Source organism: Strongylocentrotus purpuratus, unplaced genomic scaffold (genome assembly GCF_000002235.5).
Source record: "Strongylocentrotus purpuratus isolate Spur 01 unplaced genomic scaffold, Spur_5.0 spur5_scaffold_8, whole genome shotgun sequence".
In the NCBI taxonomy this organism is placed as follows: domain Eukaryota; kingdom Metazoa; phylum Echinodermata; class Echinoidea; order Camarodonta; family Strongylocentrotidae; genus Strongylocentrotus; species Strongylocentrotus purpuratus.
In genome coordinates, this window is record NW_022145614.1 from 21266393 (window position 1) to 21290252 (window position 23860).

General features: G+C 37.1%; 2 protein-coding genes and 1 long non-coding RNA gene across 4 annotated transcripts; 2 read left to right on the plus strand and 1 right to left on the minus strand.

The window, feature by feature from the left end:
• The first annotated feature begins 4141 nt into the window (after nt 1-4141).
• LOC115920345 lies at nt 4142-6242 on the plus strand. Its single transcript, XR_004062356.1, has 2 exons — nt 4142-4286; nt 6062-6242. It is a non-coding gene; the product is annotated as an uncharacterized LOC115920345 (long non-coding RNA).
• A 2356-nt stretch (nt 6243-8598) lies between these two features.
• Nucleotides 8599-10420, minus strand: LOC105446438 (peroxisomal coenzyme A diphosphatase NUDT7-like). The gene has a single exon (XM_011683298.2). The coding sequence runs from the start codon at nt 10149-10151 to the stop codon at nt 9426-9428; it is 726 nt and encodes a 241-aa protein (XP_011681600.1). The 5' UTR covers nt 10152-10420; the 3' UTR covers nt 8599-9425.
• A 314-nt stretch (nt 10421-10734) lies between these two features.
• On the plus strand, nt 10735-21203 carry LOC575406 (SHC SH2 domain-binding protein 1). Of its 2 annotated transcripts, XM_030975458.1 has the most exons (10): nt 10737-11470; nt 12120-12373; nt 13377-13472; nt 15167-15421; nt 16867-16990; nt 17746-17899; nt 18723-18875; nt 19231-19337; nt 19515-19682; nt 20375-21203. In XM_030975458.1, the coding sequence occupies exons 1-10, from the start codon at nt 10928-10930 to the stop codon at nt 20615-20617; spliced, it is 2097 nt and encodes a 698-aa protein (XP_030831318.1). In that variant the 5' UTR covers nt 10737-10927; the 3' UTR covers nt 20618-21203. The 2 variants fall into 2 exon arrangements, with proteins under 2 accessions (XP_030831319.1, XP_030831318.1); XM_030975459.1 differs by lacking the exons at nt 19231-19337; nt 20375-21203 and having other exon boundaries at nt 10735-11470; nt 19515-19674.
• The last annotated feature ends 2657 nt before the right edge of the window (nt 21204-23860 follow it).

The following is a 23860-nucleotide window of genomic DNA, read 5'->3' on the forward strand; positions in this document are numbered from 1 at the left end:
AACAAATATTGAAATCATCCCTGATAAGGTAATGACATTATAGGGGTATATACCAATGTCTAAAAAATTGAATATTTTCGCTTTGCGATTTCCCGTAGGGGCCCTCTTTTCCAGAAAGTGCCCTTTTTTGTTGGTGCCCCTCTTCCCCCCCCCCCCCCCCCCCCCCCCCACTTGGGAAGTCGCTCTGCCGCCTCCGTCTGTATGATATGGTTTTCACTCATTTACTTCCCGGTATTTCCCGGGAAATTGCGAATAGCCTATTTCTATAGCAGGTCAATGGCCATTTACAAAGCTAAGAGTTAGGCACGCCCATGACGCGTACAAAAGAGTGCTATTATGAAGAAAAAAATCATCATAATGGTTGCCGGAGAAAACAGACTCCAATATTTTGCTTTATTTTGCGATATGTTTTCAAAACATGTTTATCTGTTTCCTTGACGGCTATTAAAAACTCCCCAGGGGAGAAAATCCCCAGAGAGTTATTGAAAAGTGATAGATTAATAACTTCATCGCTTTTTGATCCACTCTCCTATTGTCATCCCGGATTGTCATTCAATATTATTGGGTCCATGATTGTACTATCTAACGGAGGATAATCAATCAATATTGATTAGTGTCTAGGGTGCGTATCAGCGCACTGAGCTGAGACAGAATCTACTCGTAATAAGAATAACAAATTAAACAAAGCGCTTTGCTTCTGGGCACTTCCATAATGACTAGGGGAAGTAATTTAAAATTTAATTTTCCAAGTATTTTATGTTTTATTAAACCTTTATTGCACTGAATTGAATAGAACTAAATTCAAAAGGGATTTCCCAATCTCGTCATGGATTGTGAAATCAAAATACGCCCAGTCAGGCTCCCACATCTCATGATAATATGAATCCATGTTTTCTTCTCTAGACCACGACTAAATAAATACAAACAATTTGTTTCAACTAAAATAAAAACTACGTCATTGAGGAAAATGGGACCCTAGATATTGATCGTTCCCTATACTAACCTGGCATTAGTATCAACAAAGAAGGGTATTTTCTTTTCTTTAGTTATTTTTTTGTTAGTGTATTGAAGGACACACATGCATGCCTGAATCTATTGTGTGGCAACAGCCTAATTTATGCAAGAGGTTTCAAGGTAATTCCCACCCTATTCCCAGCTACGAATTCTAAACAAAGGCTTCGTTATTGATCGCATAATTGTATTTCGTTATAAAAATTTCCAAGTACATTTCCATAATAAACATCATTTCACCCACCCACCAATTTGGTAAAGTTGTAGATTTCAAGAAAGCAACATATCGTTATTATTTTTATGTGACAGTTGAACTGTTGATTTTGCTCTATATTGCTTGACTGCTATAAACAAAACTAAAACCAAACTATAAACGAAACTACAAAAGAAAATAGAAATTAAACTGTATATAAGATAAACTACAAATAATACAATATATTCAAATATAGATAAAATTGTATATGAACGCACTTTAAGTAAAAACAATATTACATCCCGAGCCTCGTAATAATTCTCCCTTCCGCTTTTCTAAAACTCTCTCCCTCTCTCGCTTCCCCCTCTTTCTCTCTCTCTCTCTCTCTCTCCCCCCCCCCCCCAACTTTCTTTTTCTTCTTTTTCTTCTCTCTCACTATCTCCCACCCTCTCACTTCCTCTCCCGTGCTCTTTATCTCACTATCTAACTGTCTATTTATCTAATGTTATCCATCTATCTATTCACCCTCTTATAATGGATATGTTTCAGCAATAGAGTACTCGAGTCGTAAAAATAAAAGATAATATAAATCAATCAATGATTTAAAGCACTTCGTCCACATAAACAATCAAGGAAGAAAAAGTAAAAACAAGATTATATTGGGTGTTCCCTGTATCAGTATATATTGCATCGTAATATATATATATATATATATATATATATATATATATATATATATAATATATATATCTAACTTTAGCATAGTATCGTTCATTTATCAAAATATGCTTCGAACATATCTGAAAGTGGCTCGGTAACATTGTTGAAGGTTGATGAAAAAATTGCGTAATTTGTGTATGAAATGTTACTTATTATATTCCTTCTCTGTACTTACCCTCTAACATGAAAAAATCCCGAAAAAATTCTCAAATCACAAAGATATTTACGGTTTTCTTTGAAGGTGTCACTGTGCGACACCCTCTTACAGTGATTAACAGTAAATTCTCCCAACCATTTTTTAATTTTTCCAACCGTTTGTCCATGAAAATAAGACATCAGACAGGCTTTTAAAAATCTGTCAACACTTAAAATGTCTGGAATGGTATTTTGAGCCAATTCATTGCTTTGTGAAGATTTAAATTCAACTAAAATGTAATTAAATTGTCATAATATAGTTGGGTGAATTAAGGAACCGATCAGATCAGTTTTTCCAAATTGTTGTCGTTAATAATGGTCCGTTTTCACTCAAACTTTCAGATTATCTTGTACATTAAGCATTGAAGTCACTATACCTTAGCACTATTTCCTCTCATCTGAACAATGTTGCAAAATCCCTTTAAATCATGAACCTAATTACGTATTAGCATTAAATGTACATGAAATAAAATGACATCAAAATAAGGTACATTTACTTGGAATCTTGTGAGATAAATATATATATACCAACTATTCCATCATAGAAAGAATATAAACAAGAATCTATGGATTGCAGACGTGGTAATTCATCATTACCATGGCCTAGGTCTTATCATGACTGCATATGGATCAACAGTAGATGGCGACATACCTCTGCCTGGCATCACCTTCACACATTGTGTACACAGATCTCGATCTACACATTATTTTGGTCATAAAGGTGGAATAATTTCTTTTTACCCAAGTTTATAGAATGATTTTGACAATGATTTATTCTTAATAGATCTAGATAATAGTATACAATCTCAGATTTTATTGAATAATAGTTTGCAAGTGTGCGTTTTACGTGACTGCTAAATCATTTGTGTGCTACTATCAGGGGCGGCGATTTCTTTTCATGACCGGAGGGGGGGGGGGGGCGAATTGCGAGGGACGAGGGAGCAAGGGCGTAATGAGCAAAAACGTTTTGGGGGCAGAAAAAAAATCCCCATCACCACCACTCTTACATGTTATGCAGGCCCTGGGAACCTGGGGGCTAAAGTATTTACGATCAGGTAGAGCAAAGCAAAGCAAAGCAAAGTAAGCTCAGGTGTTTTAGGCATTTATTAAAGTCAGATGAGCATAATTATGTTGATAACTTATTTGTATACACTACCATGCAGGTCACTAATCGAAGAAGGGTTCATGGGGCGGAACCCCCAGAAGCTCAGGGGTTTTAGGCATTAAATTACATTCAGATGAGCAACCAGGAGCCCACTTTAGGGCCCTTGGTGGGGTCCAGGGGGCAGAGCCCCCGGAAGCTCAGGCGTTTAAGGCATTGAATTACGGTCAGATGAGCAACCAGGGGCCCGCCTTTGGGCCCTTGGTGGGTTCCAGGGTGCAGAGCCCTGGAAGCTCAGGGGAAAGACATGCCATTTCAGCAACATTTGTAAATCACTGGTATTGAATTAGAAATAAACCACGTTTGAATTTCATTTGGGGGAAACTGCCCCCGCAGCCCCCCCCCCATCAGTATACGCAAGTGTCTCCCCTCCGTTTTTCTAAAACTGTCTTCCTCTCTCACTTACCCTCTTCTTTTCTCTCTCTCTCTCTCTCTCTCTCTCTCTCTCTCTCTTTCTGTCTCTTGGTTTTTGATCTCATTTATTTATTGTTTATGTCCCCTCTTTCTCTCTGTCTCCCTATTTCTCCTCTTCCTCTCTCTCTTTCTTCCCCTACTTCTCGTCTTCTTCGTCTTCCTCTTTTTCTCTCTCTCTCTCTCTCTCTCTTCAGCCTCTCCTCCCCCCCCCCCCCTCTCTCTCTCTCTCTCTCTCTCGTGCTGTATATCAAATTTTGTAATGGTTTGTCTATCTATCCATTCATCTATTCACCCTCTTGTAGTGATACTACATGTCAGGAATCGGGTAATAATTGAGTTTTAAAAATTAAAAGATATAGATCAATCAATGATTTTAAGATCATCTTCAACAAACAATCAAGAAAGAAAAATCAAAAGATTTTTTATTGGGTGTTCCCTTAATCAGTATATTTTATATCATAATGTATAAATATTTATAACATTTGCATAATATTGTTCATTTATAAAACATGTCTCAAACACATCTTAAATCCTGAAGCTAATCACGTATCAGCATCAAATTTACATGAAATAAAATGGCATCAGGATAAGGTACATGTACTTGGAATCGTGTGAGGTAGCATCATAAATATACCGACTATATTCCACCATAGAAAGAATGTAACCAAGAATCTATGGATTGCAGACGTGGAAATATTGTCATTACCAGTGTCTTATCATGACTGCATATGTATCAACAGTAGATGGCGACATACCTCTGCCTGGCATCACAGATCTCGATCTACACATCAAGTCATGAAGGTGGAATAATTTTTTTTTACCCAAGTTTATGGAATGATTTTTTTTTTTTTTCTTTCTGTTTTTATTGTTTTTTCTGAAAAATTAACAGAGTAAAAGCAGCAATATAAAATATAATATCATCTTAAAACTACAAAACAGGCACGTTTATGGAATGATTTTGACAATGATTTATTTTTAATAGATCTAGATAATAGTATACAATCTCATATTTTATTGAAAAATAGTTTGCAAATGTGTGTTTTACGTGACTGCTAAAGCATGTGTGTGCTACTATATTTATCAACTAGGGGACCTACGGCCTTAAGTCATAAATGACAGTAATGAGGGCACTAATATAGCACATCGACGCGGTTTTTATCCTGGGGCTTCACAGTTACGAGGCCATTTCTTTGCCACTGAATCATGACTGTACGCAGCGGGGGCTAGCAAAAGGGGCAGCCCCCAAAAATATTTTTTAATGCAATAAATTATAAATAATTCATTGGATTTTGCCCCGATCCCCAACATGAAAAATCCTCTGTGTGGCCATGTCTTTTTGTTGTATATAATTGAAGGACCCACATGCATGTCTGAATCTATTTTTGGGCAACGGCCTAATGTAAACAAGTCGGTTCGTGATTAATTATTCCCACCTACAAGACTAGTACAAAACAAAGGCTCCGTTGTAGTGTGCATAAATTACATTTTATTTTTAAAAAATCCAAGTAGATTTCCATAGCAAAAATTATTTCACAGCACCCACCCTTTTAGTAGATTCGTATGCTTCAAGATAGCAAAATATCGTTATTAATTTTATGTCACTGATGATTTTGCTCTATACTGCTCGACTGCTATAAACCAAACTATAAACGAACATATTAAACCACTCCTATATCAAACTATAAATGAAACTATGAATTATACTGTAGGAGAAATATAAATAATACTACAAATGAAACTAAATGAAACTATAAATGAAATTGTATGAATGCACTTTAACTAAAAACAAAAATACATCCCAAGCCTCATAATAATGTGTCTCCCCTCCACTTTTCTAAAACTGTCTTCCTCTTTCACTTACCCTCTTCTTCTTTTCTCTCTCTCTCTCTCCGTCTCTTGATTCTATGATCTCATTGATTCATTTATGTTTATGTCCCCTCTCTCTCTCTGTCTTTCTCTCCCTACTTCTCAATTTCTCCTCCTCTCTTTCTCTCTCTCTCTCTCTCTCTCTCCAGCCTCTCCCTCCCTCTCTCTCTCTCTCTCTCGCTCGTGCTCTATATATATCTAACCTTTTATGTCAGGAATCGGGTAATTGATTGAGTTGTAAAAATAAAAGATAGATGAATCAAAAATTTTAAGAAAATCTCCAACATAAACAATCAAGAAAGAAAAACTCAAAAGATATTCTATTGGGCGTTCCCTGAATCAGTATATATTATATCATAATGTATATATATATATATATATCTATAACATTTGCATAATATTGTTCATTTATCAAAACATGTCTCAAACACATCTTAAATCCTGAAGCTAATCACGTATCAGCATTAAATTTACAAGAAATAAAATGGCATCAGGATAAGGTACATGTACTTGGAATCATGTTCATAAATATACCAACTAATCCACTATAGAAAGAATGTGAACAAGAATCCATGAATTGCAGACGTGGTAATATTGTCATTACCAGTGTCTTATCATGGCTACATATGGATCAACAGCAGATGGCGACATACGCTTATTGGCATCGGGTCCTAGTTGGCATCACCTTCACAAAAAAAAGTCACTTCACTTCAAAGAGCAAATTTAAACATTGCAATTACTGGCAGCCAAATTAAGTGTTTAATTGGTGTTTTATTTCCATCGATACTATCTGGTTTTGCACACAAATCGTAAACCTCACAAATCTCAAAGGAGCGGTGTGTCAAATTTCCGAAATTAAGAGGCAGTGCTCTGCATATCTGGACAATGAAGTTTTAGGAATGGACCACTTTATAAATTGTATCAGACAATACTGTTTCACTGTGTTAACTAGTTTATCCATAAAACAATTCCCATTTAACCCTGATCGTGTCAGCTACTGTATTCCTAAATGTGGTCTTACAAGGTGACATCAAAGGGAAATTAAATCTCAACAAACAACTACTCTTGAAGAAAGCAGAAAAATCAGAGAAGCAGACTGGTGAAAATTTGAATTAATTGAAACCACAAAAAAAAAAAAGAGATTCACGAATTTTTGAAAGTTTTAAAACTATATGAAAGGGTGCTTCAAATTTGATAAATTGGTAATGTCACTGTGATGAAGTGCTGGACCATATGTTTCAACACAATAAATGATTAAAATGTTAATTTTTTTCAAAATGTATGATTCAGGAGGGTCTTTTATTTGCCCCAAAGGAGTGGGCACTTATGAGAAAAAGGGAACTATGATGATAGTTTGGTACAAGAAAAACAGAGTTGTCCCATGACTGCATCCCTACAACACACAGTGATAAATAAATACATTTCTCTAACAAAATGGCAGGCAACACTTAATCTCAATGATTAGTGATATTTTTGTACTGTACATGACAAACAGGAGAGTTGTTGGTCAATACGTCACAATCCACTGACAAATTGCCAATTTGATATTTGCACAGCTGTAGTGAATCTCATATTTCAAACATTCAAAACTTTATTAATAGTCCGATTTATTTCAAACTTTCGCCAATCTGTTTCTCTGATTTTCTGCTTTCATTCAAATGAATTATTACAAGCCAGGGTTGGATTGACTTATGTCTCTGGTCGGTGGCAATTTGCATGATTTGCGTAATTTGCATATATATAAAGACAAATTGTCATTCATAATAACTTAATATGCACAGGGAGCAAGTAGTTTAGAATACCAGAAGCAGTACCGGCACAGTTAAGAGGTGAATGGTACAAGCAGTGGCATACGCAGGATTTTTTCAAGGTTTTTTTTTTTTAAATCGGGCCCAAAATTTTGCAACTACTCAGCCAGCTGCTGAATAAGCGGGGGAGGGGAAGGTAAGGTCACCTTTTTTAGGTCAGCCGGTGGCATAATTTTTTTTCATTTAAAAAAAATAAATTAAAAAAATAAATAAATAAGAAGGGGGGGGGGGGGTTGCAAAAAACATCCACAAAACATACACATAAAAAAACTCAAGGGGGGAGGGGTTTAACCCCCCCCCCTGCATACGCGCCTGGGTACAAGTACTTGTACAGTAAGGTAACCTCATAAGAAAAGTTACACTGTACTCATGTTATGATAAACGTGGGCAGTTCCTATACAAATTTTGGCCTAATCTTTGGAGGCAACCTTCTATTTGCTTGTCCTGAATGAAATGATAAAATAGACAATTACCTAAATTTGGAGATGGACTTATCACAATGGCTTTAAATAAACTGACCCACATCTAAAGTACTACACAGTACACACTACAAAATACCACCAGCATAGATGTACATGTACATGTACATGTATACACACATCATTAATACTGAAAGTCACTTTGTCTTTTAGTTGCTCACCAGGTTAAACGTTGTAAACTTATGGGTGTAAATTGATCGATACCTGTGAAGTTTTGTGCTTGCTAGTGAATGTATTTAATTTAGGAGGCGACTTGGCTTTGTCGGTAAAGCGTCTGCCTGTCGGACCAAAGATCTCGGGTTCAAATCCCATCCAGGCGTATAGTGAAGCCTGCGTTGCATGTAAACGTGCCCCTCCCCTTATTTCATAGACGCAGGTTATGTTAAGTGGAAAACACTCCGTCTCTCGGATAGGATGTTAAATGGAGGCCCCATGTACAGGAGAGTCACCAATCTTGCATGTTAAGAACCCACTGCACTATTCGTATAAGAGTAGGGGGAAACCCTGATGTATTGGACCACCTGCACAGCCCAATCAGGCAAGTACATGCGGCATCTGCAAGAATCTTCAGTCTTGAAGGAGGCAGATTATCTTTAAGAACACCGTGCTTAAAAGTAGTGGACAATAATTTACATTGAATGGTTAACTAATAGTAATACATTTACTTGCACCTTTTCCACACTTAGCCTCCATGTTAAATGATTTTGTTAACAAGTCGGACTAAATATGTACAGGTACAGTGTAGCCTCATTATAAAGAGCTCAGATATAGGTATCTGTTATAAGAAGGTGATTTTGCTCGTTCCAGCTCTTCATTTTTGTATTTTGTTTACCCTCATATAACAACATTCCTAACATAAGTTAATTTCCGTGGTCCCAAGGACCTTGTTATTTATGAGGTTCCACTGTATACACATTTGTTACGACAAGTTTGGAGAATGAAATTATCTCCCATTTAAACACCATTTTTAAGAAGTTCAACTTTGGTCATTTATCATGCAATATTCATGATCTCAATCCTTACAATATTTTGAATGAAATTTCAGCTGCAAGTATTATTAATACATCGTACTAGTTTTTTCCCCAAATTTGGTAGCTTTGTGGAATGTTGTGGTGCATAAAACATGAAACCTTGACTATTTAACAAAGAATGCATCTATACTAATCAACATCCAACCTTTCCATATTATAACCAGCCTACCAGGGTGAGCACTGATGCACTTGTATCTGAAATTACAACAGATGCTCGACTAGCTAGTCCCTCAAGAACATTATAAATTCAAGTTCATCATGGACATCCCCGATTCCCCATTAAAACGCATGTCGAATTCACAACATGTTTAAATGGCATCTGTTCTACAGACTTACTGCAAACTAATGATAGCCCCAGATAGGTGACAAATGATTGTCAATTTTAAAAACTACAGTCTATGGTAAAAAGACGAGGTTTCAAGTGTACATGTTGCAAAAATAGAGAAAGAACTAAACACATCTGTTGATTACGAACTCCTGTAATGAAATTATGATTGTGAGACTTTAGTGAACTTGGTCACACGCACTGTCTCTGAATGATTCATTTCATAATTTGCTTCCACTAGATGAAAGCATGTCTTCTTTCTTGTTCCTCTCCATGTGGTCTATAAAACCCTGAGCTAAATTATCATGATCGAAGCCTGGTTCCATTTCAAAGTCTGGAGCTCTCTGGTATACGACACAAGCAGCTAGGATACAGAGATACGCTGTTAAACCGTAAGTCATAAACTTCTTGCCATTTATGGTGTGTTCAAAGAAGTGAAGCCAAGCGAATCGTCCTTTATTTGGCGTTTTTTGTGACTTGTGGTGATCATGCAAGAGGAAATCAATGAGGGGTACACGGAAGACATCGTCTACTTCATTTGGGTTGATATTGGGTTCAAAGGTCTCAGGGATGAATCCTGTTATTGGTGTGATGAAGTATCCTGTACGGGATATCATTGGAGGAAGCTGGGACACCACCTCAACGTCCACACTGTGAAGACCAATCTCCTCCCAAGCCTCCCGCAGTGCTGTCATGGTTTCATCCTTATCCTCGTCGTCCTGCTTACCACCTGGGAAGGCGACATCACCAGCATCGTTCCGGAGATGGGCCGCCCTCACTGTCAGAAGTATCTCAACGACTCCATTTTGGCAGAGTATCAAAGGCAAAAGAACTGATGCTCTCTTCTTCTGACTTGCATACAACAATATATCTGGCTCTCGCAATCTTTTACTGAGGTCTCTTTCCTGGAGTCTGGTTTTGATAGTGGATTTGTTGAGGCTTTCCATGTTACCTGCACTAGATCTATATCTTGTTTTTTATCAAGGCACGGATTAGCCTCAAGCTCAGCTCAGCTGACTGAAAAGAATCCCAGCACCAGACATGGACACCAGCACTCAGTCTCATGCAGGCTCAGCAACCAACTTGTACTGAAATCATATATTTGGCTTTCCAAAGCACATCCAAATGTCATGTAGACCTACAATGAACAACCAGTATAGACTTGAAAATTCTCACTGTAGTTTTAGCAGTCTTCTTCTTCTTCTGATTAAGTCTGCATGCCGGCTGCATGCCTCCTTCAATTGACTGAAGATTCTTGCAAACTATGTGCGTGTGTGTGTCTCGAAGTACGGTAAGAAATTCTTTGATCTCGTCTACATGCCGTCGAAGTGCAGGTTAAACAGCAGTCTGTTTTTGTGTCGCGCGCCCAATCATCAGCTGGGATTGAAATAACAAAGTCTTTTTACACCGCTCCATACCGTGTGTGTCTCGAAGTACGGTAAGAAACGGGCCACGCCCCTCTTCGTTCAGAGCGAGCGAATATTTACTCCAATATTATTAAAACGACAACATATCACGCATGATATTCCATGAGACCACGGCACATCATGGCTCTACTAATACGAGATCTACATCAAATGGTTTATTGTCGAACCATCGACGATAGCTGGCGTGATTTTAGTTCAGTAAATGATACATTTTGACTCGGAACACTATTCCTACTTCTCTTTAATAAATTAATTTCACGTTCTGTACGCGTGAAGAACATTGTAACTGATCCGTGATGGATGCTACGTTTACAATACGAACAAAAAAGCAAAAATTGGATTCTGAAGCAATCTCCGATTTCGCTCAAAAAGACTGCTTACCACAGAAGATCGACCGTCAACCGGCAGACCCGCCGCCATATAATGTCAACGACGAAGATAAGCGGGAAGATTTAAACGGGGCAGGGGATGAACAGCACTCACCGGCACCCCAAACTCCGGCGAAGACTAAGAACGGAGATGGCTCGCCTGTTGCCGCAGAGCAAAACAGCAGTGGGTTTGGTGACGAAATCGCACCTGACGATGACATCAAAAGCAGTGATTCATCATTAGACGAAGATAATGCCAATCCAAATATATTTCCCCCAATATTTCAGACAGATAATCTTACGCTTGATGAACGCCTCCAAGCTTATTCAAATATCTTCCTTACCAAATCTGAATATGGAAGCAGCTTTGATATTCATCAGGAAATGTATTGGTTTTTAACAGAAACAGTCCTCGAGACATGTTGGACAGGGATCTGGAAAGTCGATGACAACTGTGACGTTGTTGTTGAGGTGAATTTGAATCGTATATGCATCATTATTGATGATTATTAACAATAACAATTCATAAATTAAGTGAAAAGATCTGTCATTAGATATTTAATATTTGTCATGTATGTATGGTGGCCGTGGTGTGACCCTGTGACCCAAGTTTGCTATCTCATAAAATGGGTAAGATTTCGAAAATCTAATATCACCAATGAAAAGAGGAACATAAAATTTTACAGACCAGACTGCCAGAGATGGATTTTTCTCTGGAATAGGGTGTGAAATAGTGAAAATATTGAAAAAAGATCTGCATTTTTTGTGGTTATTTGCATCCGTTTCAAAAAATTATTCTCTATCAGGGTCTGGATTTCTTCATTTTGAGAGCAGCTAGGTATCCTCAAAATTGTAAGTAAGTGGAAATGTCTGATTGTATGATATCTTTCCTTGCAATTTATGAAATTAATCTTATTTTTGATTGATCACATTGTTATATAAATCTCTGTAAATGCTATTCTTTAGTTTGAACAGTAAAACAACTTTCATCTTTCTCAGACTTGAAAAACAAAAATACAAACCAACTTTAAATAAAATAAAATATTTATCTCACATGTAGTTAAGTGATTGCATCTGCTTTTAATTCAATTTGTTGTATCTACTTGTATGTTGTATTTAGGTTGACAGTGCTCCACATCCAGCTAGTAAACAGCAGCACCTGAAGGCCAAAGTTCATTTGAGTGAGCCCTTCCGATCAATACTTGATGGAGATCCCTGTACAGAGGAGAAGCCGGATGAGAAAAGTGAGGTGGAAAGGAAGATAAGTGCACTCCTGGAGCAGTCTGAGGGACTTGTGGACTTCACTGATCTCTACCCCATCTTTAACAAAACTGGCGTGCTTGACAATACTGCCCTGGCCATCGAGCATGCAAGGTAAGGAGAACAGTGAAATCCTAGACAGAAATAACCATCTGATATCGGTCATTTCTTTAATAAAACTGACATTTGTTGACATTCTATAATCGGAGGTCTAGTGGAGCCAGACGTAGTCTCAGTGGAACTACCGACGATATAGAGAGACTGAAGCTTTTGGTCTAGTGAAATCCTTGCTTCTGATTGGTTATCAGCAGATTTGTCACTGATTTTTGTCATTGAAAAAAGGCTTTGTGAAATGGGTCCCTGGAGTATGTTGTTAGCAAATAGCAATGGATCTCAAGTGGAGAACAGTGAACAGGGACTAGAACATACTCTAAGGCTGCGTTCATGCTTAAATTTTGAAGGCAGAATGAGCGATCTGAAACGCTCATCGTAAACGCTCATCGTGATCGCAGTTCCACGATGTAGTGTTCATGCTTACTTCTCTGGCTCCCCCAGGCAATTCTCAGTGTGTGGCCTTAATTGGTCTTCCAGCTGGATTCACAAACCTTCACTGTGCATGCTACGTAGACCCACTAGAGGTCAGTGCGTTGACCCCATTTAAACGCGTTTACAAATTGTAAACGCATCTTTTTGTGAGTTTACGATCGGCGATCGTGATCGCCGTTTTTCGGTGATTCTACAAAAGTGAGCTAAGACGCAACCGTGTTTTAAACTAAACGCGTAACAGATGCCTGATTCTGGCCGTCAAAATCAAGCATGAACGCGCCCTAAGAGCAACCTTGTGGCAATTGATTAGACTTTACAATCTTTGGCTTATCCATAAATTGTATATTCAAGCCCCCCCCCCCCTACAAAAAGTGAGGATGGGGCTATTTTTAATGTTTCACTGGAATTTGTTGCAACTTTTAAATTCCTTTTTCAAACAAAAGATGCTTGGTGATGCCTGGTGAATGCCATTAAATCATCTTGGTAACATCATGGCAACCATGAAATAAAATCTTATATATTATAGGCCATCATACTGAAATACAAAGTGTGCTTGTTGTTTGTTTGATAGGTTCTTTTACCAAAATCTCTGGAGACCTATGGATGACGAGGATGAGACTAGCGGGTCCACATACATGGATAAATACCTCAAGCCAAGACTACAATTGTAAGTATCATGCACAAAATATATATCGGTCTCCTTCACGAGATGCAGAAGTGCATCCACTCTCATTAACCTGATATTAACATTAATGAAAAGACATTGGTCACTATACAGTCAAGATTCCAGATTCAAGTTTTATTGTCCATAATGATACAGAAATTTGTTTCCCATTGGTGTACTCTTATATATATGATATAAACATACATTCAAGCCCTACATTCTACAGACAACTCTCATTTCTATGTGTACAACTCTTGCACAAAGATTACAATTGATTAGTGATTCAGGGCCTGACCTTTACTTTTTTTTTAGGGAGCCAGCCGGGCTCCTCAAGCACTTTTTCAGGGAGCCCGCAGGGGTTTCAGGGAGCCCAAGTTTATCACGTTTTTTTTGTGGTCATAATAATGGTCATTTCCGCTCAATGACTGCGCGAACATTCCATTGATTATATTTCTCATGCAATCGTTACCAAACAACACAGGCACTATGTTGAAAGTGTCGACGTGACTCACTATTTTCATGAATGAAATCTTGCAAATAAAAGCTCAGTCGTAATAGCAGACGAAACGTGATTGAAATAGTCAAATACTTTTTTTTAATTTTATTAATCAAATGACGTATTACTATATGACAGCCAACCCATGGAAGGCTAAATTACTTTCAGTTTACAATAAAAACATTTTGTGAAATACATACACTGTAAGAAAAAAACACACAACAGTTTATAGTAGTACACAAACCTTGCGAAAACATATGAAAGAAATAATAAATTCATTTATTGATTGCCGTTAAGTTAGTCCAACGACATTCAAGTCAAACTTTTTTATTCCATATTTTATTCTTTTCAGTCCCTTTGACCGTTTATACACGCCGTTTTAACGATTAGCCACGAATCTCCCTAATTCGTACATAATGTTCACAAAACAACAATCAACCCCTTTTTACACAGTTTTACACACGCCTTTGAAGTTTGTAGTTCGTAAAATTATGTTCAAACAATAATCAAGTCCATCCAGGTACGCACGCTGAAGAATAAGCACTCACGATCACAAACACGAGTCGACGTAAACATACACTCAGCTCTGGCAACGCAGCGACCACGTGCGTTTGTCTTAGTGTGTACATTCTCTGAGTGCACCGACATACAATGCAGCATGTATTGCGCACTCGTTACGAGTGCGGAGATATAACGTTATCATGCATGGCATTCCTGCACTGATCTCGATGTGTTTTCTTTTGCAACTCATTATTCGCGCTGGAGTTGAGCCAAGTGTGCCTTGGAATGCCTAGCGCATATTTCATGATTTTGACTGCGGAATTTGGGTTTTTAGATGGATTAAAACATGGATTAAAGTGCTGGTAAGAAACAGCATTTTTCGTGGCTGATACTAGAAAAACTTAGGGAGCCAGCCGGGCTCCTCGAGCACTTTTTCAGGGAGCCCGCAGGGGTTTCAGGGAGCCAATGGCCACCGGGCTCCCGATAAAGTCGAGCCCTGTGATTAAGTCATGACATTTCTTTTTTCTCTGTCATGACATGATTTAAATATTTGTCCTACAATTGCTATTTTAATGTTTAAAGATGGAACAATTGATATCTTAGAAATAGTATTTGGGACTGAAACATGTTACATTATTGTGTATGGATATGCACTGTATTCTAATGATCCTTTCCTCTTGCTAATATTACAAACGTCTAGCACTTACGATGTCAAGGAGAAGCACATCCCAGCCCACATTGTAAGGAAGCATCAGAAGGCACTATCAGAATGCCTGGACAAGTATGAACGCATCACATCGCTCCAGGGACAGCTTGGAGATAGCGATGGAAGCGATGAAGACGGTGGAGGACTGGACATGAATGAGAGCTGCATGGCAGTCGACATCATGGCCCTTCATGAGGAGGTGGAGGTTCTCAAGATGAAACTGGAGAGGCTAGAGAACCCACTCTTGAGGTGAGTTGTAAGAAGAAAAGAGAATGGATTGATAACTGTTGGGCAGTCGTATAGGAAAGGCCCCATGCAGGAGCAATTCATCATCACCATCATTTATCTAAATCAGAATTTTCCCTCTTTATGAGGGGTTACGTTACTGACTTTCCTGCCGTAATGACACTCCCTCCTTCCACTTCATCTTGTCTTGGGCATCCTCCTCATTTAGACCAACCTTACTGCTTTTTTTCTTCACCATATATTTCCATGAAATGTTCATGGTCTTCCTTTCCCTCTTATACCTTCCATTTCCAGTTCCCACACTCTTCACAGGATCATCAACTTCCCTTCTCAACTCATGACCCATCTATCTCAATCCACTTTACTCTGTGTGAATTTCAATTGGAGCATTTAAGATAAATGTATTGGAAAGGCTGAGGAGAGATACATGATATATGATAAACTCAAACCGAGTGGCTTAACTTTTTAGCTTTTGGGTTCTTGATGCAAGATTTATTTGGCAGGACCTTTGGAAGACTCATTCAAGTTGAACTTGAGCAGTCAACTTCCGTACATAGCTCATGAGACACAATAGGGAACAACAAGAAAAGATTCAAATCAGTTATATTTGAGGGTGATTCACTTGGGATTTATTTGAAAAAGCCCAGTTTAAGTACCCCACATTCAGAATCATTTTGATTTTAATAACCTATGGTATAAATCCTGATTTAAGTCTCCACCATGCATGGACTAAAATAACTGATACATATAAGCATATTATTGCCCCCCCCCCCCACCCCCCCCCCCCCCCCCCCCCCATTGGACTTGAGGACACATACAAAGTTGCATATACTTGTTGATGTTTAAACAATTGGTTAAGATTAAGATGCATGTTTTTAATGATTTCGGGCCACTGGATCTTTAGAAGCTGTTGTTGGCTTTTATGTTGCCTCGATGTTCTACGAGGAGTTAAACATGTAACAGAAACAGGTTTGAAATAAAAATGACAGATTTGAAAATCAATAGCAGGTTAAAATTCATTCTCAAAAAATATTAGGGATAAAATTTGTTTGGAAACACTTCAAAATATGGCTTATAGTGCACCAGAAAGCATCTACCGTAATCACCTATAATCTACAAGCTGAGCTTTTTAATAGGTTCCTCACATTTCACCCTGTCTAATCTTCTATTCAATACAATAAATTTTGATGTCTTTTCAAAGAATTAATTATATAATGTGACACTTTTAGTATATTTCATATTATGTTCTAATTTTGTCAATTATGTGAATTCTTTTTAAAATGTGAAACAAATGAACTTGAACTTGAATCATCTAGAGCCCTTAAGCAAGTCATGAACTCCAGCCTCAGGATACTTCAGGATACTTCACACTTTGCACACATCAATTTATACTCCTTATAAATGGCAATTTAACATATTTTAATGTTTGTTTTTGGACCACCCTGTAGGTCCTTGATGGATATCCCAAGTGGAATATTATCAGAGAGGAGGTCTATAGGAAGCCAGAGTAGAGATGACAGCTCACTCAAGACGTTTCTAGTCTCTCAAACATTGACCGCCGGTATGATACAGGTAGGGATAGTCATTATATGGACAATTGGGTTGCGTTCAGATATGACGTGGCAAAACCACTGCCTTTATTTTATGATGACGTGAAGTGTAATGAGAATCACATTTCTGTATCTTATTACACAGAGCTCGGTGAAAACGTTCCGGACCTTTGTTTCGCACGATTGCCATTCATTTACACGTAATAAGACAGTGAGAGTTTTTTGCGGAGGTTTACCCGACATATCTTAACAAGCCTTTAGAAAGCAAATCTTTATATCTACAAAGTCTACAAATGCTTTGAAGCCTATGAATCCGTTTCTAAATTAATTTGCCCAGCCCTACTGACAAGCGAACAAATTTTTACTCCCATTAGTAGTGTTAGCTCTCATTAATTCCTCACTCTTATTTGATGGGAAATTAAATAAAAGGTTGAGTGCTGTCCAGGAAATCACATTTTGAAAGAAACTGTCCAGAGGCAATGAGAAGGTTGATTATATAGTACATAAGCATGGATGTATACACTGTACTGAGAGGTTTCAGAATAACAAAAATGATAACAAATTCAATTCAAACTCAATTGTGCTAAAAATCACAAGCACTGCACACAGAAATTTGGGACCCACTATGTCAAAAATTACAAACATAAATGAGAAAACTTGCAAATTGTTTTGCTTTGCTTGGAATTCAACCTTCTCTATAAATATTGAGAAACATATTTACTTTCATTTCTTGGGACATGTGGACATATGCTTATGCTTCCATTCCTCTCTCACTAGAATCTCAATCTAGGTCCTGATGTGGTCTTAGAGCACTGTAGATCACCAGGAGAAGCTCTGACAAAGTCTTGCAATGGTGATACCATCTTAATCTTTCCTGGCTCCTACACTGGTGAAAGATTCTACACCCTTCAACAGTCAGTCACTATCAAGGGTAAGTTGACAAAGTTCAGATATCCACCTTGTTCTCAAAGTGTAACAATTAATCACAAAAAAGTGCTTTGTGAAACGCCCCCCTGATATGTGTCCTCTTCAATCATTCTGTTACAGGGTACCTCTCCTCAATATAAAGACAGAATCACTGCAGTTTGGACTTAAAGGGAACCAAAACCTTCATACTAAGTTACTTTTATTGTAAAGTTTAAGATATTTGAATAAAATCAGTGAAAATTTGAACAAAATCGGGCAAGAAATAAGGAAGTTAAAGCTTTTTGAAATGACTAGTTACTAGAGGGCGATATTCAATTTGATGACATCATTTGTGGACAACTCTCCATGCCTTTTGTACATTAAATTTCATGTTTTTCCTTCTTTCTTTTGAGCTACTCCCCTGAAAGCAAGGTATAGAATGCAAAATGATATTCTACTTCACATGGTATGAAGTCGGATCAAGAACACAAATAAATACGAAGAAAACGAAAGAATTGTGAAAAGGCATGGAGAGTTGTCCACAAATGATGTCATCAAATTGAATATCACCCTCTCGTGACTAGTCATTTCATAAAGCTTTAACTTCCTTATTCCTTGCCCGATTTTGTTTAAATTTTCACTGAATTAATTCAAATATCTTAAAATTTACAATAAAAGTTACTTAGTATGTAGGTTTTAGTTCCCTTTAAGTCACTCAACAAGACTCTTGTTTATAAAGCATACTTCAAATAGTATTTGTATTATAACGTGCTTTAGATAATGCAACAAAGAGGCAAGCTATATTTAAACTGATTTTATGTTGCTTTCATTGTATTTTGGCTCGGTAGGAGTAGGAAAGAGAGGGGAGGTTGTCATCAGATGTGAGGAGTTGGCTGACATCTTCCTGGACTGTGACGTATCTGGTGCAATCATCTCCAACCTGACCTTAGAAGATGATAATAGCGCCACCGCTGAGGGCCTTGTTGCTGTGCGTGCAGGAGGTATTCTATCTATTTATTTAGGACCATTCATTTGGGTTCTTTAAGTCTGATGTTGATTGATCAATGAATATATGTATAGGCGGAGGTATATTAGAGACACTGTCTTATTCATATCATGTTTCACAGTTTACAGCTAACCAATTTTTTTAAATTCTTGTCCCATATAAAAACATAAAATTTTACCAAATGGGGAGATTTGAAGAACTTTCATTTTTTTCTTCTCAAAAGTTGATTATCCCGGGACCTTGTGGCTTTTGTAAAAATATCATATTTTCTGACAAGGCATTTTTTCACAGTTTGCAGCAAGAGGATTTTGTTTTCATTCTTGTTATTTTATATCTTTGGACAATGATAGGCAGCTTGGTGATGGATGGGTGCATGCTTAGGAGTGGAGGGACAGGGGTTAGCATCTTCAGGGGAGGCACTTTGGATATGACAGGCTGTGAGATCAAAGATATCCAGGTACTTCTGCATTGAACTTGCCTTTGTTGCACCTATTGCAATGCACCTGAAAGTAACCATCTTCATATATTTGCTTAATTTTATCAATCAGTTGTGACAAAACAAAGTGCTAATAACTCTTCTTGGAACTGTTGTAGGTAGCCACTATATTTGACTGTACTTGTTATCATTTTACAGAGGAATGGGGTAAGGTGCAAGGCAGGTTCATCCGTCCGCATCTCTGATACAGACATCTATCACTGTGGCTTAGACCAGGATGATGAGGTGGATGGCAAAGAGAATCAAGAAGATGATGACAATGCTGCTATTACTAAGGACACTCTGGTGGCAGGCATATCGGTTGAGGTGAATATTTATATAATATGGACTGGCCTTGAGGGAGATACCACATTATATTTCCCAAACTAGACTCATATTGCCCCGAGTCAAAGACAAGGGCAATATGGGTCTTGTGAGGGAAATATATGTGGTATCTCCCGAAAGTTAAGCCAGTCAATATTGTTATTATTATCCAAATCAGACATCTAGAGCAAATACATACATGACAATGTCATAGAACTGAAAAAACTTTGTCAAACCAGCACTGTGCATCCAGCTGCTTGACAAAATTTTTGATACACTGCAAAAAGTGTACCCAATTTGGTGAGATTATTACGTCACCATAGAGTGCGCGCAAAGTACACAGGTTCTCATACGCATAATAGATGCTCAATGAAAATGAATACAGCGCGGTGAATATGAGACTTTATTTCCTACTTTTTTAACATGTAAAGTCCATAGGCTTTTTCATGAAAGGTGAACATGGTCTCATATTCACTGATTAGCCCTTTTAGGATAACAAACAAGTGTATCGTAATATGATTTTGTAAAACCACTGCTCAGATGTCTGATACGGGTAATAATACAAAATGTCCCCATTTTCAGACAGAATTTTTGCTGTGACTCTCAACATTTAGAGATCAGCTATTTAGCTATTTCCACAGCAATGTCAAATTTAATGCATTAATGGTATTTCCTTCTCCTATCATCACACACAGATCCAGGAGAATGATGAGAAAGCCAATGAGACGATTCTCACCATCATCGATACCAAGGTCCATCACAACCAAGGTGCAGGAATGGCAATCCTTGTTGCCTCAAATCGAGAAGAGGAACCAGAACCTATTACAGCGGATATCATTGGGTTAATCTCTGGTATAGATGTTCTTGATATGAAAAATATTGAATTCAGTAGTAATGTACTTGGAGATGCTATGCTGGCTCGTTTTGTGGATAATTAGGAAACCCCTTTTCCATGGGGTAGGAGGGGAAGGGACGAGTGTCTGTGTTCTGCTTTCCTTATAAGATTTTGCCTCGTTTACTTTTTTTCTCCAAACTTAACCAGTCTATGCTTGTGTGTACTCAAATATGTATTGCTTATAAATCTGTTAAATGGTCAGATTAAAATTAATTTTTGTTCAGTTTATTAGATCAAATTAGCCGCAGGCCGTCATAACATTGTTTCACATCAACTGTACATTGGTATTATTGATGGATTGTATCATGGATATACTAGCGACACAAGATATGCTACTCCCCAACCCATGCCCCAAGGAAAAATTGTGTTATATTGAGGCCTGACAGATAAAAAGGCACACACACAAAAAAGGTGACTCGATCCTGCCCAAGAAGGTAAACACAGCGATAAGTTGAAGTCCGGTCCATGGAGCTGATTACCGTAGTAGATGGACATTCTGGCTGATTTTATGTTGAAGCCAGTGAATTTCTGAACAAAACAATACCCAACTTGCTTCATTCAGACATGTAATGAGTATCTCACTCTACTTTGCATTAGTTCATAATTAATTTAATAACCATATATCATATTTCATATACCTGGAAGATATGGTTAGTTTCAGGTGAAAAATTCAATTTTTTTTTTTCTTTAGATTAATGTATGTCTCGGCTGCATGCAACGGCGTGCATTTGATTTTTTTTTTGTGTGTTATGAACTTGGCAACAACAAAAAAATTCTTTAGAAAAAATTCTGTAGATCACAGAGTATGGTCATCACAAAACATTCATGACATAAAAGGTCGTCCAATTTTTTATAGGAATGCAGCACAGTCAGCCGGTAGCTCAAGCGTTTTTGTATTGATCAGCACTAATTTATTTATGACCACAACGGGCACATAGATGCCAATTTCTACTTTGAAGGAATTACCGTTTTAGGGGCTTTCAAATTAGTCCTATGAACCCTAGATTCGACATTTCTTTTGTGAAATGCTTATGGATTGAAGTCCTCAATGCCAGAGTTTCAAATATTTATCTTTTCCTCTTTTATCTTACTTTTTTTAGGAAAAAGATATTGTTTTGATTTTCATTTGAATCTTATTGTGGCTTAAATTGTTTAAGTGTTTGCATTACCGGTAATAATGTTTTGATAGATATATTTTTCCAGTATTTTCCGAAAGAAAGTGGTATTATTATTATTATTTTTTTTTTTTTTTAACCAACAGCAAGTAAGTACAGTCCATTACATAAAGTGATATGCATATGAATAAGAGGAAATATTCCTTAGTAAAAAGTAAAGTTCAGAAAACGAAACAAAATAGATTTACCATTATGATTAATATTTTTAAAAAATAAGAATATTTAGCAATTTCTTACAAGATACAAACTAGTGTATACAGATGATTTGCATGGAATTTTCATTTATGATTTATTGTATTGTTGATTTGTAATCTGTATGTATGTTTGTACCTAATCAAGACTTTCAGAAAGACATGAAATAAGCCAAAGAAGTATTCTTTGTTTATAGCCAACTGAAATATACTTTCTATGTGTAAAATACTTGATTACCGTAGAAAGAACTGACTTTGCCTTTGGTTTGTTCATATAAAAATATTATGCACTTAGTATATGTATATTTTGTTTGAAAATAATAGTATGTATATAAGAGGAAAAGCAATGAAATCATGGACTCATTATAGATGATATTTACTCATGCAATATCATTTGATTATTATTATTTGTACTCTTTATTCGATCAACTATATTCTATGAAATACAATTTATGATGTCAATTGTGGGGGAAAATGAAGCAAAGTTTACCTCTGCCAAATGTTTTGATGATTATATGTATATATGTCTTCCTCTGTGGACCAGAAAAAAACAGTTTCATAAAGATTTGTTTGGTTTATACATGTTTTGTATAATTCTTATATGTAATAGAGCAGTTATAAGAGAAATATACATGTATTCATATGTATTCATATGTGTAGTTACATGGAATTATATGTACTCAGTATTAGATTATATTCAATCATATATGAAATGGTATATGACAATTATCATTTGTACTCTACATTCAACTCATCAAATGCTACAAAATATAAGTTATATAAATTGTGAAGAAAAAAATAAATCAAAGCTTTACCACTGCCAAATATAAAGAAAAAAAGCAAGTTTGAATTTGTTTTCATTAGACGTTTACTTTGTGAGATCCATTCCTGATTTTATCAATTTGATAGTACATCATGTTAGTAAAATACATGTTGATCAGTGTTCATTGTAATCTTGGAAACTGAAGTTTGTATAAAGATTTGCTGAAAAGGGAAAAGTTATACATTACACTGATAGGGTTTATGGTACACCATGTGCGTAGTGGTGACAAGGACAGTGGCTTGTATAGATGAGATAGAAAAGAGAGAAGAGGAAGATATTCATTCTTGTTTCATCCTGAGACGGTGTACAAACAAAAAACATGGTTAGAGAGAGTGGGAGAAGAAGGGATATTAGAGATTATCTGTAAGAAGAAGGTGTACATAGTCTTGAAAAGGACTTGTGTACTATATAGTGGCCGTTTCATCGGATGCATCCGTTGAAAATCAGGCCAGTTTGAAAGGGGTACGTATCAGAGGGCAGGGCTAGAAGATGTGGGGATCATTTTTAACGAGTCATTTATGTGCTTTTCATGATCTTCCCACTCCAGATATCTCAATATATATGTTTGTATTTTGAAGATTATATGATAGTTTTTATGTTGACGAGAAAATAAATAAATGAAAATGAAAAGAAACATTTACAGTAGGATATGGCTCGATGTTACGTCCTGCATGGGAATAGCCAAATATCGGGTGGAATGATGCAGGATTTTGCAAAAGATAAATGACACAATGTATACCTTAAATTGGGGGGGGGGGGGGGGGGGGGGGGGGATAAGAGGACACTCTTTTTTTTTTTTTTTTTTTGGCCTCGAAATTTGAAAAATTGACATTTTTCTTCGTTGGGGGGGGGCCGGGGGTTAGGTCACCTTTTTTAGGTCAGCCATGGGCATAATTTTTTTTTTTTAATTTAATTTTTTTAATAATTAAAACAAGAAAAAAAAAAAAAAAAGGGGGGTGTTAGGTTTTTTTTTTTAGGGGGGTTTACACATGTAAAAATATAAAAGGGGGGTTCAACCCCCCTCCCCCCCCCCCCCCCCCCCCCCCCACCCCTACAACAACTACCCACTTTCCACCGGTACTTTACGTTGACACTAG

Coding starts and splice junctions, on each gene's coding strand:
- LOC105446438 (XM_011683298.2), bottom strand. CDS start 10,151: ATGGAAAGCCTCAACAAATCCACTATCAAAACCAGACTCCAGGAAAGA.
- LOC575406 (XM_030975458.1), top strand. CDS start 10,928: ATGGATGCTACGTTTACAATACGAACAAAAAAGCAAAAATTGGATTCT. Junction 17,900..18,722: donor ACAGTCAGTCACTATCAAGG/GTAAGTTGACAA, acceptor TTGGCTCGGTAG/GAGTAGGAAAGAGAGGGGAG. Junction 19,338..19,514: donor GTGAGATCAAAGATATCCAG/GTACTTCTGCAT, acceptor ATCATTTTACAG/AGGAATGGGGTAAGGTGCAA.